The 14,476-nt window shown below is 31.2% G+C and overlaps 1 protein-coding gene across 1 annotated transcript in view; it reads right to left on the bottom strand.

The window, feature by feature from the left end:
• Positions 1–50: 50 nt before the first annotated feature.
• LOC113389596 (trichohyalin-like) overlaps positions 51–14,476 on the bottom strand; it is a 28,645-nt gene continuing 14,219 nt past the window's right edge. Inside the window, exons 14-21 of the mRNA XM_026626616.1 lie at positions 14,045–14,266; positions 9,250–9,623; positions 7,971–8,122; positions 5,621–5,815; positions 4,971–5,522; positions 2,852–3,072; positions 2,674–2,783; positions 51–145 (exon numbers count right to left, since the gene is read on the bottom strand). Coding sequence (XP_026482401.1) covers positions 51–145; positions 2,674–2,783; positions 2,852–3,072; positions 4,971–5,522; positions 5,621–5,815; positions 7,971–8,122; positions 9,250–9,623; positions 14,045–14,266 — 1,921 coding nt within the window. The remainder of the gene's footprint in view (positions 146–2,673; positions 2,784–2,851; positions 3,073–4,970; positions 5,523–5,620; positions 5,816–7,970; positions 8,123–9,249; positions 9,624–14,044; positions 14,267–14,476) is intronic.

The raw sequence follows: 14,476 nt of genomic DNA, 5'->3' as shown, positions 1-14,476 counted from the left end.
AAATATCAGAATTGGAGCTGAACCAGGGTTTTCTGAGGCGATTGATAATATCAAAAGACGACTGCCACGATTTTGTTCGGGGAAGTCAGAATCTTCTTCGTTCTCTGATCCTGGCGATAGAAGAGGACAGTTTCCTGTTTCTTATCTGAAATTGTAAAAAAAATGAGTAAACTAATGGTGTATGGCATCGTGCCTTAAGGCAAATTGCTGAAACTTCCCGTACCGTAATGAAAGATTCGAGAAATTTTAATCATAAATAAATCATTTTATCTCCAGAACATTAACAATCGTCATTTCATTCCGAATTCAATTTCAAAAAAAATAGTTGCCTAATTTACACAAAATTGAAAAAGTGCTCCCGCATAGTCACAGTCTAAACGCATTTGCAAATATTTCTGTGCGACATTTTCACTTATACTGTACTTAGCTTGGCGGCATTTTCACATTTTTCAATAGTTTTCACAAAATTAAAACACAATTGTTCATAAACAGTCTAAACGCACTTGAGTAAACATTTGTACCAGAGTGGCGCTTAGACTGTGCTTAGCCTGGGTAATTTTTTGAATTTTTAATCCAAAATTACAAATATTTTATGGAAAATAAAAAAAGATGTAAAAAAAGATGTTTTATCCTCAAAAGCAATTGTTTTGTCAGTACAAGTAGAAAGTTTTTTAGATCCTTCAAATCGGACGCTTAGTTCACTCAAAAACTGCCAGTTTTTGCACATTTATTTCTGTATCTTCGAAATGGCGGGACCTGTCTTTTCCAAAAACTAATCACATCTTCTCCCAATCATTACAAATTGAATGTTTTTTAGATCATTCAAATCCGATACTCCGTTCTCTCAAAAACTCGATTTGTATTTTCTGCACTCTTTGCTCCGTATCTCCGTAACGGCTGGACCTGCCTTTGCCATAAACTAATCAGCACATCTCCCTATCAATAGGGATCGAATGTTTTTAAAGCATTCAAATCGGTTGATCCGTGCGCCCGAAAACATGCGGAAATACAAAACACACACACACACATACACACACACATCCACATAGTTTCTGAGGTATGCCAAAATGTTCAGAAACCTTCAAAACGTCGAAAAATGCGAAAAATTTCATTTAAGATCTTTGGCCCATTACTATAACTGCCCTACGGGAAGTTAATAAAAAGACATTTTTACCGTTTCACCAACAAGCATAATATAGCGTTACCATGACAACGCTGGAAAACACAAAATTAGCAAATCGGATTTTCTAGCAAAAATACAACTTGCCCTTCAGAAAGTACATGAGTAATTATTACATTTTTATTATACACAATCATAAATATATTATATTTTAATATTGTCTTCGGCTATAAGTGAATTCAAAAGTTTGGCAGATGACAATTTTGATTTGTTTTCAATGCCAAACTACGCCTCAAATATTTGCAATGTCATACAATGATAAGAGGTTTTTTGTAATTTTTTCGGTTAAAAAGACTGTTTTAACGTAAGACACTGACTCCAAGCAATGATGGAAACTTGTTCGAACAAACATACTTCATCCTTCTCTCTTCGGGCCTTATCTCAAAACCCATTTACTTTAGCTGTTATGACGAAGTTAACATATTATATAAATTTTTGATAGCTTTAAATTTAAGATATAAATAGTTTATTAAATTCAAAAATTCCATTTTTAGGTCAAAATTATATGAGATTTTATTAACCTCCCATAGGGCAAGTTATAGTAATCGCAAAAAAATCGAAAATCAAAATTTTTATATATCTTTACGTTTCAAAGGTTTCTGAACATTTTGGCATACCTTAGAAAAAATGGATGTATGTGTGTGTGTGCGTGTGTGCGTGTGTGTGTGTGTGTGTGCATGTATGTATGTACGTGTGTGTATGTATGTGCAGATACAAATTTTCGTCGACGATTTCGGGAACACGGATCAACCGATTTGAATAATTCAAAAAACATTCGATTCGCATTGATAAGGAGACGTGCTGATAAGTTTTTGGCGGAGGCAGGTCTAGCCGTTCCGAAGCAACGGGGCAAAAAGTGACGAAAACGGTAACTCAGTTTTTGAGAGAACGGAGCGTCCGATTTGAATAATTCAAAAAACATTTTACTTGCATTGACAAGATGAAGAATTGATCAAATTTTCATGAAGGCAGGTCTAGCGGTTTCGGAGATCTAATGATAAAAGTAAAAAAAATGCCATTTGGTGGTCAAAAATGATCATTAGACATATGCACATCAAATTATCAGATATTTTATAGAGATTTTAACAATAAGTATAAACTGTTTTATATTTCTATGGGTTCCGTACCAATGCTTATCCGTTAGACGGCGGCGCGGCACTTGCGCGCTTTGACATTTCATCTCTATGCAGATAAAGCAGTACGATTGCTTTGAAAAACAGTTCAGAATTTCCAAAAAATGTCAAAATAAAGAAAACATTTCTCTTTTCAAAGAAAAATTTGTTTTCAAAAAAAGTAATTTTTTTGTCAAATTTATAGTTTCTCAAAAATTTAATTTTTTCGAAGTAATTTTCTTTGAAAAATGTTAATCGTTTTTAAAAAAATAATAATTTTTGGTACGGGAAGTTCCAGCAATTTGCCTTAAGGCACGATGCCTTAATTGCCTTAAGACAGAATTCCACTTACAGCTAGTTCATATCAATATTACAACTTACCCAAATTGGAATCTGGTGTAGTAGCAAACATACCATCGTAAACATTGTCTCTAGATCGAGTGGCCCAAGGAAAATGATTAAAAGGGAAAATATCCTCAAAACGTGGCCTGCTGCAAATACACAACAAAAGTTACAATTTTACACCAAAATATATATACCACAATTTTATTTCACTTGCCTGTTTAGAAAACTCAAAAATCCACTTCCAAAATGATTCTCTGGAGGTGCATCTGGTGGTGCAGAAGTCTGGAAAAGGAACAAAACTTCATCGTCATTTGGTGCATGTGTTTCATCTTCATCACTATCCCTTTGTAGAAGGAAACTGGGTTCTTCAAAATCTGGTGGTTGTTGGCTGAGTGTCGGGAAATGACGTTTTGGTCGAGATTGTAGCTTCAGTTGCTAAAAAACAGAAGAAAATTTAGATATATATATATATATATATATATATATATATCAACAAAGTCTAATAATCGGGCATAACATCAATAAAAAACATAAATTTCTTTAAAAAATTATTTTAAATCCATATGTTTCCGCTATAATCATATTTATCATAAAGTATAAATATGCTCTGCTATCATAGTTTTAAATTGCTTCGGATTTCTTAGACATAAAACTTATAACAAACTATTAACAAATTGGTACCAAAAAACAACTAACTCTGGACGTTATCTTAATTATTTTTCTTATTATCCACTCAAAATAAAAATAGGTACTATAATAAATCTAACTGACCACGCAATACCATACATTAAAGAATTGTATGTTTCTTGGAAAAACCTTTTTTATAAATCTGGACCCCGACTTGTAAACAATTTTAGTACAACGACTAGTAATATTTTTACCAAAACAAAAACCCCTTTTAATATCGAACGACTTAGAAATCTCGTTTATCAAATAAATTGTCTAGATTGTAATTTAATTTACATAGGAGAAACAAGCCAGAACTTAATGAAACGTTTACAACAACATAAAAATAATAATTCAAAAAATCCGAAGCAATTTAAAACTATGATAGCAGAGCATATTTATACTTTAAAACGCAGTATGGACTTTTCTAACCCGACTTAAAAATCTGAATTATCTTCTATGTTTGTGTATAAGTCAGAAATGCCATTTATAATATAAAAATCTAGAAGGTCTGGGTGTTTGTTTCTGTCCGTAGGCCAATAAGTTGGTTTTCCAGTCGATAAGAATGAATAATTTTTCGGTATTTCGGTAATTTTTCATTTTAAAACCGGAATACCGGTAAATTACTGGTATTTTTATTATCTTAAACAAACCTAAACAAAATTGAAAGTTACTAGTACAAACATGAAAAAATGTATATACAACTACAACTATATTCAACTAAACAATAAAAACAATAAAATAAAACAATAAGTTTATTCTTCTAAATAATAACTTAACAAAAGTATATGCAATTTAAATAATTCATTATCACTATCGAGTATATTGAGTACTTTTCACCAAAAACAAACGTATGAGTAAGAAAGACCAAAAACTCAAAAAAGATCATGTTACATTATTATAATAAACTGTATTGTCTGTATCCGACGTGTAAAATTAGCACAATCTCCAATATTTAAAAAAAAATTTTTTTTACACTAATTTAAGATCGGATACTTTGTCGATATTTATAAATAATAAGTTACTATAATTGTTGAGTATAGTTGTTTAAAACAATGTGATGCTTCTGTAGTATTTTCAAACTTCAAAACGTTTTCGAAAAATCATATTTCATAATTGTAATAAGGAGCAAAAATATTTAGTAATTATCATAATTATTATGTATAAAGTTAGAAAAAAATAAAAATCACGCAGGGGTAATCTGTATGATAAAATATTTTGGCGCAAATATCACTTAAAAAACTGTGACATTTTTACATAAGATGAAACAAACATTATCTATCAGTCCAATTCAATTTATTGAAACACGATATGAAGTCCTTAGTATAAAAATTCTGTAGAGATAATATTTGACATTTGTTTATCTTACCTATAGAATAACTTGAAGATATAGCTGTTTATATGCGATTATGGAATTTATAGATAAATTTGTTCCGATAAATTTAAACTTTAATGTATTATGTTTCAAATAGCGTTCATGTAAAAATACCAAAAATACCGGTATTTTAATAATTATTTTTTTATTTAGGTAATTACCGGGGTAATTTGGTATACCGGTATATCGGTATTGCATTTCCTAGCTACCACTCACTATAAATCTGTATCCTAATGTATCAAAAAAAAATTCAAGAAATAGAAAAATAGACTTTAGAATAGTTTGCACTTACTTCTGCAAAGTCTTCGTCCTCTGGAACTGCTTTTGCCTTCTTGCTGGTCTTGACCACATCTGCATTTGTGACATTCAATTCAGCTTTAGCAGATGCCTTCTTGCTAGTCTTTACCACATCAGAGTTTACATCTTTTGCAACTTCTGATTCAACTTTACCAGGTGCCCTTTTACCATCCTTCACCAAATCTAGATTAACATCTTTAGCAAGTTCCACATCATCTTTTCCAGGTGCTTTCTTTAAAACATCTGCGTTTACATTCTTATTAACTTCCACTTCAGCTTTACCATCATCCGCAGACTTCATCAAATTTTCCAAAGTTTGCCTTATTTTTGCAACATTAGGGTCATCAGCTTCTTGAACGTTGGCAACTAGGACAAATTGAGGCATGGTTTCTTGATTATCTTGTTGGAAAAATTGTTGATCAGACATTTCATTTTCGGTGGCTTCATCGGTTATGATCTGGTTTTGGGATGTAGTGAAGATTGTTGCATCGGATGTGGATTGTTCAGTTAAAGGTGAAGATGGCTCTGGAGTGCTTGGTGTGATTTCCTAAGGGAGAAATAAATTTTAATCAAAAATTGACGAACACTTGCTAATTGATTGATGAATAATTAGAGATGGGCCTCAATGATGATTACTTCTTTTACCTCTTTTTTTCCCTCAGTAGTCATCTCACTGCTACTGTCTCCTTCGGGATTTTTAGGAGTGATAACAATCTCCAAAACACGACTTTGTGGTTGATCAGAAGCACAATTCTCAGCTTTATCCATGTCATTGTCATCAGCAATGCAAACCAGGTCAGATTCTCCATCATGCACATCAGGATATCCACTCTGTTCTTTCTAAAAGTGAACATGGATGAAAAATTGGTAACAAGTGGCTAGAAATTATATAGTATTATATTCTCAATTGAGTAATTACATTTTTTCAAAATAACGTCGAAAATCGATAAAAAAGCTAATTATAAGAAAAAAATGTCTTCTATAGCTCTTCAAAAAAACTAATATTTTTCAAGTTACTGGCTACTAAAAATTGATATATTTTGCTTCGTGAGCTATCATGCAAATAAGCACATACAATGTTTTTTTTCCTTTTAAATCAAATGGTTTAATGAGCGCCATTTCCACCAGAATTAAAGTAATTCACATTCCAACTAGAATTTACTTCATTATAGACATCTTGATGAATTCTAGCAGATTCAGTACTTTAGTACAAACTATTTTCAGAAAACTCACGATTTTATAAAAAAAAAAATCCAATTTTTTTTAAAATTGAACTTATTTTCATTATATCTCAAGAATAATAAAAGATACGTATAAAACCATATAGATAAAAATAAAAGGAATCTTTCTGGATTATTATTGTGTTTTATCATTTACCTGTCACACAAAAATTGACAGAGTTATGATTGTTTAAAGAGTGCGCGGCCGCACAATCAGAGACTCTCTTGAGCCCTTTAAAAAACCGTTCGCCATTTCAAAATGAGAAGAGTTACGAAAAAAATTATGATGAAAAAAGTTGTAGCCCTTTTATTAACATTTCAAATAGTATATTACAAATTGTGATGGAGTACAAATTGAAGGAGTTATGACTCGAAAACTAATCGCATTTTATAAATCATTCTTATAGTAAAGTATCTTGTGGCTGAAAGGTTCACGTGTTAAATAAATTGAGTATTTTCCGATGTGTAAATAATCGACCCAATACTTAAAAATTCAGATTCATTCCATTTCCATTTTCAGATACAAATTTTTATGAATTTTTAAAATTAATGACTTTGCAGACTCATAATATTTTAGTAATTATGATGGTTATGATCATGGAAATTTTATCAGAATCGAACGTTTTTTTCAACAACTAATTACGTAAATGCGGTCCGGTCGATATATTCGAACAGTTTAGAACGAAAATTTTAGTACCGTTCTCCGAATTTCAAAAAACGGCTTAGTCTATCATTGAAAAACCAAGTATTTTCTGATAAAAACATAAACTTTTTTTGGGAAGTTAAATACTTCAATGACACAGGAACAGTCAGTCAGTCCCTCATTGTTCATAGTAGCATAAATTTTAGAAAAACTACAGCCGTCATAAGCTATAAATGCTTTAATAAATGTGTATATTGAATTTGAATTGTTTGTAGAAATCTTGGAAAATTGATAAATAAATATTGATGACAAATAAAAATTTCTTTTAGGTTTATAATTTTTTTGTGAGAAAATTTTGCCCTACCTGAGGAGGCCTCTAAAAAAATTTTGATACGGGGCCCCGCCAATGCACGCTACGCCCCTGAATAAATTAATATACTTTTATTTTATTTATAGTTTTATTACTATAATCAAATAAAAGATTAATAGTTGCAGTAACAACAACAACAAATATACGAGTTTAGACAAAATTATACTGGGCACTAGTGTCATATTAACTGTTTTTATTCAAGGGTAGTTTTAAGAGTTGAACAAATTATGGATATAACATTTATATCATTTTGAATTTCTTAATTTTCTTTCAATTTCAAAATAATTTTTTCAAACAATTTTCTATCAAGGGGTTGTTTTTAAGGGTCTAAAGAGGGTTAAAAATTTGATAATCAAGATAGAAAACATAAAATATTATTTACTTTATACGTAATTTTTATTATATTATCCCGAAATTTATTTTTAAGTTAAGTTTTTTTTTAATTTAGAGGTTGTTTAAAGGGTTTTAGGGTTTTTACGGGGTTGAAAATGATTTTATTGCAAGATAAATGTGTTAAAAAAATATTTTTTAATTATATCCTTCCATATTAAAAACGTTTTCTAGCGACAAAACGGCTCAATGTCCACTCATTTATTAAAGGATTGCAACCCATCCGGAGGGTGATGGCGGAATTGTTTTCACTTTTGAACTTGGGGTTAAGATGAACCTAATTCCAAAAACTTCATGCAAATGGGAATACAGTAAAAAAATCCAGATGTTAGACCCTGTTTTCCTCTCCATTTACTGCAGTAATAAGCTCACCTCAACTTCTGCATTCTTCAAAACACCTTGGCTAGGCATTTCGTCAAATATTGGTTCATAGGCCTCTTCTATTTCGGTTTTTGGAGTGCTTTGAAGATTATCTCCAAAAGTTTGAATATTGATGTGCACGAACGAGTTGCTATCCGAAGGTGCTGATAAAAAATTATACATGGTAAAAAATTATACTTGAATCAGTGGACATTTACAATGGTCAGATTAGGGTTTGTCGGTTTTCAAAAACCGGTTTTTGGCGAAAATTATGGAATTCGAAAACCGGTTTTTTAGTGAAAAAGTCGGTTTTCACTGTATAAATGAAAAATGACAAATATAGCCAAATATAAAAGATAGATGAAAGCGTTTTGATTCTTGAAATCATATCGGTTCAATAGCATTTGATATCTTATCAGTCTGCAATGGTTCCCAAAAGGTTTTGTATATATTAATTTAGATTTTTATACCAGTATAAGTATTAATTTAAATCAGTGTGACTTATTCTTGAAGAAGTAACTTCCTCTACTCAAACTTAAAAAAAGGGTTTTAAACCCTAGAAACCATAAATTAAAGAACAAAAAACTTAGAATTTTTATATCAGGCTTTAAAAACAATTAGGCATAATTTGGTCGCAAGTATGAAAGTATTTTCTAGTTCAGGAAATTTTGTGAGTAAACAAAGGACACGTCTAAGCAGCAATTTGATTGACGTTCTAAATTTTTTTAATCATATTTTATTAAACAAAAAACAATTAAAATGTTTAAAATTAATTAATTAAAATTGCTCGGAACAGACAATACCCGAGTTTAGCTTAATTGTTTTTAAAACTAAAATTGATATTAACAAGTATTTATCAACATGTATCTGATATTTTTTATCTAATGATTTTTTTTTTTATTTAAAAAATGTATTATTTTAATTTATTCGAAAACTTGCCTTTCACTATCATAAAAATATTTTCATTCTTATATGTGAAAATGATGCATGAATAACGAATAATTATTTTGAAAGTGATTTAATCAAATTAAACTATTATTTTTTAGTTCAACTAATTAAAATTAGAATAATTCTGTTTACTATCTATAAAATTAAACAAAAAATAAATTCCGTCAAATACTGCTCTAAATTACACTAAATTTGCGGATAAATTACAGAATATTCGAGCAAAAATTTATTTTCTATATAAAATTCGAAAACCGGTTAAAACCGGTTTTTTAGTAAAATTTAAATTCGAAAACCGGTTTTCTGAAATGTCGGTTTTTGTATACACCCTAGGTCAGATTCTTACTAGTTTCCTGAGTTATGACCTCCACGCCACCACCAAAAATGTCGTCATCCTCATCAGATTTCGGAGGTTCAACCTTTACAGGTTTATCATCTTTTTTATCTTCTTGTGTCGGGTCCATTGGTGGTCTGCGTACTGCAAATAACATTTTTCTAAAGAACATTTCTCGATTGAAAGCAGGGTGTTGTCTGAACGCTGCCAAGGCGACAGCCTCCTGGACGGCTGGTGAATCTGGATCGAAATTCAAGTGTCCTATTTGGGATTGATCAGATCCTGGTTGTTTGTCTTTGGATGCTTGATCGGCTTTGGCAGCAGAAAACTCGTCCATGAGCATTTCCATGATGCGGGAGATGAGGAACTGTTTGGTCATTTCGCGCCTAAAACATAATAGAGAGATACAGTATGTGTTAAGCTCCGGAACGGCTGGACTGATTTTGATCGAACATTTTTTTAACAGATAGTTGATGTGATGGGGCGTAACGAGCTACGTTTATTCTTTAGGCGCGACATGGGTGTAAATCCGTACAAATGCAACAGAAATTGTTACGTCAAGGTCAAGTAAAAGTCATTCGCTCTCGATTTGATGGTATTATTTCTATACGGGTCGATTCTGATTGGTCGTATTTGTGCGAGGCTTTTTGGTATGCGTGACTTTATACGTGCGTACGTCACCGAAAGCGTGAAGCATATTGGTCAATTTTTATGTCAAAACATTTCATGGTTAAATAGTATCATTTGTAAATTGTTTTTCAAACAATTTTTGTGCGTTTCTAAACAAATTGAAGTCTTTATATGGAAGTTCAAATACTTCATTTGACTCTTGCAAAAGATCAGTTCTTGTCACATTATTAGTCACCTTATATGCAGAATCATCAATTTGCAATTGGCGTGATTAGTTGCTTTATCAGAAAAAGTTAATAAATCATGAGTTAATAAAAAATGTCAGGATCGGAAAAATTTTATCCCGTCCCCGATAAACAATTGTAGTGCAAATAATGAAACAAATGAATCTGCGCTGCGTAAGAAATGTAAGTTTATTGAAGTAATTTGTATTATTCGAGTTTTTCGAGGTTACTATATACCTTTGGGGTTATTACTAAAATGGAAAATATTTTTATAGGCAAGGCACTACAGTTGCTCAAAGAATGAAACTCTATCACCAGCGAAATAGTCAAAACAAACAAGCAAACAATAAAGTATGTTGATTTCAATTGCAATTTCAATTACAAACACAATTACATGATAAATGAAATTGTGAAAACAATATTTCTTCATTGGAAATTTAAAAAAAGTTTACATGTTTCTCTTTTATGATGGCTATGAAAACTAATTTTAATTTATTATACTAGTAATTATAAATATAGATGCAGGTTCAAAGCTTCTTACAAACTCTGAATGATCAAGATTACATCGTCAAAGAAAACAACTGCAAAAAAATAATCGGTTACTTCCAATTTACTAGAAAATCTTGAGCCAGGTATCAATTTAGATGTTAATGTCAACACCATTGACATAAGTAAGAATCTTGTTTTGCTATGCTATGTAAAATATTATTTTGTTGTTTTTCTTAGATGAAAGTACTGCTGTAACTTTTTCTGTTACACCAAATACATCACGTCAATTGCAAATTAATGGTTCTGCATATAATGTGACTAATAATGTGACAGAAATTGATCTTTTGCAAGAGCCAAATGAAGTATTTGAACTTTTATATAAAGACTTCAATTTGTTTAGTAATGCACGAAAATTATTTGAAAAACAATTTGCAAATGATAGCTTTGGCTATGTATATTTTGTGTGTGATCGACTTTGGTTTCAAAGTGACTTAAAAATATTAAATAAAGCTCAAACACAAGTTCTTAATAATGGTTTTCTGAATATTGATTCATATGATCAGGTTGGATGTCAAACTTGTCGAAAGGCATTAAATTCGGGTAAAAATCCCACTTTGTGTAAATTTAACGGGTTTGTATTTTCACCTATACCAAATTATCTACTTAAACTAGATACTGTATCTGAAAGGTTAATTTCACCTAGGTTGTGTTTCATGCAAATTAGACGATTGCGACATGCAAATGGACAATTTGGAATATTTGGCCAAATTATAAATGTGCCTGTTGACGTTAATAATATGGTTAATTTATTACCTCATTATATTGATGATGATCACTGCATTAACGTTCACATAAAAAAGAAAATGATTCTTAGATCAAGCTATGTGCAGGGCTTGATAAATAAAACAAATATAAAAGTATGGCTTCAATTTTATAGGCAAGACAGATATTACAGCTGTTCAAAGAATGAGACTGTATCGCCAGCGAAAAAGTAATATAGTTGGCATTGGTTAGATTTATTACACATAATTGAAAACGAACGAACACGTTAACTCGGAGTATTTTTTTAAAGCAAATTTTCAAAAATCAACAATTTTTATAATTAAACCAGTATCCGTAGGACTTTAATGATTTGGTATGTTTAATTAGACCAGGTACCGTCTAATTTTATTTTTAACAAACGTCAAAAAAACTTCTCTTTTCTCAAACTTTGATTTTTTAAAATTAAACTATTTGTTGTAAGGCCGTAATAATTCAGTAAGTTTTATAAGACCATAGTGTATATCGCCATAAAAAGTTCCATAAAAATCGGTTTAATTTTTTTTTTCAACAGTTAATTACAAAAAAACGGCTCGGTAGATTTTCACCTAAAACTAATCTGTATCATTCCCAACTAATGTCTTTCGAACAGTTTTTGATTTTTTAAAATTGATTCGGTAGTATGAGTTTAAATGTGGACGAAAAGTTTACCACTTTTTTCCAAATTACAAAGAAACGTCTTGGCAGATCGTCGCACAAAACTGACAAACGATAGTCCTCATCGAGATACATCAAATGGCTTTTAATTTTCTGAAATTGGTTCATGCGTTTCTGAGAAAACGTCGATGGAAGGTCTAATTTTGACAAATCCCAAAAAAGCGATACCAATTTTTGCAAACTTTGACGAATTTTTAAAGTTAAACCAATTGTCGTAGGGCCGTAATATTTTAGTATGATCTAGAACAGAGGTGGGCAAAAGCCGGCCCGCGTGCCGGATCCGGCCCTTTTCCTTATTTTATCCGGCCCGTTGAAAAATTCCGCACGCTATTTTTTTTAAACTCTTATAAGATTTTAATGACATCAACATTATTAGTGTGCGTACTGTATATATAATAGGCGTACTAAAATGGGCGGTATGTTGATTTTTACCAAAGTAATATAGAGAAATCTATCACAGAAGCAAGTTATGTTGTCGCACATAAAATTGCTAAGTTCTGTAAAACAGAATTTTCTAAAATAGGGTTATTGAACAATGCATGGTACAAGTGTCGGAGATCTGTTGTCCTGGAAAGAAACATATTTTTGAAAATGTAAGCCTTTCGAGAAGAACAATAGTACGACGGATTGAAAATATTTTAGGAAACTTACTTGACCATGGTGCAGCTAAGAACAAAAATTGCTGTTTTTACCTATTGTTTATACGCGGCATTAACAAGAAATGTGAAATTAGCGAGGAACTGTTTAGTGTGCATCCAATGAAAGGCACAACTACTGGTAAAAACTTCTTTCTCGCTGTTGAAGAGTGTTTAGTTGAAGTAAGTTTAACTTGAAATAATATAGTAAGCGTCACTACGGATGGTTGTCCTAGTTTAACAGGGAAAATGTAGACTTACAAACGAATTCGCGACAAAGTAAAAGAGTTACAACCAGAACATGATATATTATTATATATTATATTATACACGATAGGTTCTAGAAGATATGGTATCTACCGTTAAAAAAATATTAATAAAAATCACCGAAAAAATTTTTTTTAACACTTTATTACAAGAAAACGGCCTGGCTGATTTTTACCAAAAACTAATCAGCACGATTCCCGACCAATATCTTTCGAACGGCTTTTGAATTTTTCATAATCGATTCAGAATTGCGGGCTAATATGTAGACGAAAAATTTTTTACTTTCCTGCTATTTATAAAGAAACGTCTCGGCCGATTGTCACACAAAACTGAAAAACGATAGTCCTCGTCGAGATACATCGAATGGCTTTTAAATTTTTAAAATCGATTCAGCCGTTTTTGAGAAAACGGCGATTTACGGCAAAAAATCTGTTGGTGCACACGCACACACACACATACTTTTTCCAAACTTAGTTTCATTCGATTCAGAATGGCTTAAAACGTCGAGAAAACATAAAATTAGCGAATCGGATTTTTTTATGAAAACAATCTTCTCCTTCGGGAAGTTAAAAAATACCATCAGTCAATGAATGTATGTTAATTTTAATTACAGAAAGTTCATTAAACTCAATTATTACATGATGAGCAAAATTGTGAAAACCATATTTGTTTAGGCGTTGTTTAACATAATTCACTATGTAAACGAATATTATAGAATTTATTAATCAGCAGCTACTTCATTTCTCTAATGAAGGTTCTTTTCTAAATGCAAATTACAATGACAAACCGATCATGTCATATTTGAAGTATGACTTTGATTACATTATTCTTTTTAAATATTATACACATTTTTAAGGCTATTATAAATATATAATTTATAATTTATCATTATATAAATATGTATAATGGTTGACACTAATAAATGTGTGCGTCACGAGTGTTACCATATTACAAATAAACATTATTCAAAATTGTTATGTGATGTATTTATCTTTACTTAACTTAAATTTGCTATTTTGTTCAGTAGCAAATAAGTTTTACTTCAATCGTGTGTGATCTTTACGCGCACTCTTTTTTTATTTTTACCTCTTGTCATCAGCCTGGCCACCGTGTTCCTTGTCGGCTTCGTGGACAGCCTGAGCCAGAACTGTTGCAACCGTGGTTGCAGAAGTGGTCATATCTTCATTTTCTGCATCCTGTCGCATTTTTTCCTCGTTGAGTTTTGCTGCAGCAACAAGCATTGATGTAAGTCTGCCTGGACACTGGTTGTCGAAGCACTGGTCGCCGTGGTATGTGCATCTCCTAACCCTTAATAGATAGAAAAAATAGATAAACTCACTGTAATCAAATGGACCAGATGACATTCAAGGGGGTTGTTCGTTTTTTATTTTTTTGTTGTTTCGGTTTTGAGATTTTTTGATATTATGAAAGCTAAAAACCTTAGAATAATTTCAAAAAAAATCATCTCAATATCTATTTTTTTGACGAAGTTATAGATATATATATCTCTATACGTAT

The sequence above is a fragment of the Ctenocephalides felis genome, unplaced genomic scaffold, assembly GCF_003426905.1.
Source record: "Ctenocephalides felis isolate EL2017-DRISC unplaced genomic scaffold, ASM342690v1 CF-g0.4_SCAFFOLD_03573, whole genome shotgun sequence".
Taxonomy (NCBI): Eukaryota; Metazoa; Arthropoda; class Insecta; order Siphonaptera; family Pulicidae; genus Ctenocephalides; species Ctenocephalides felis.
Note: the sequence above shows the minus strand (reverse complement) of the source record. Positions and strands in the feature narration are given on the sequence as shown.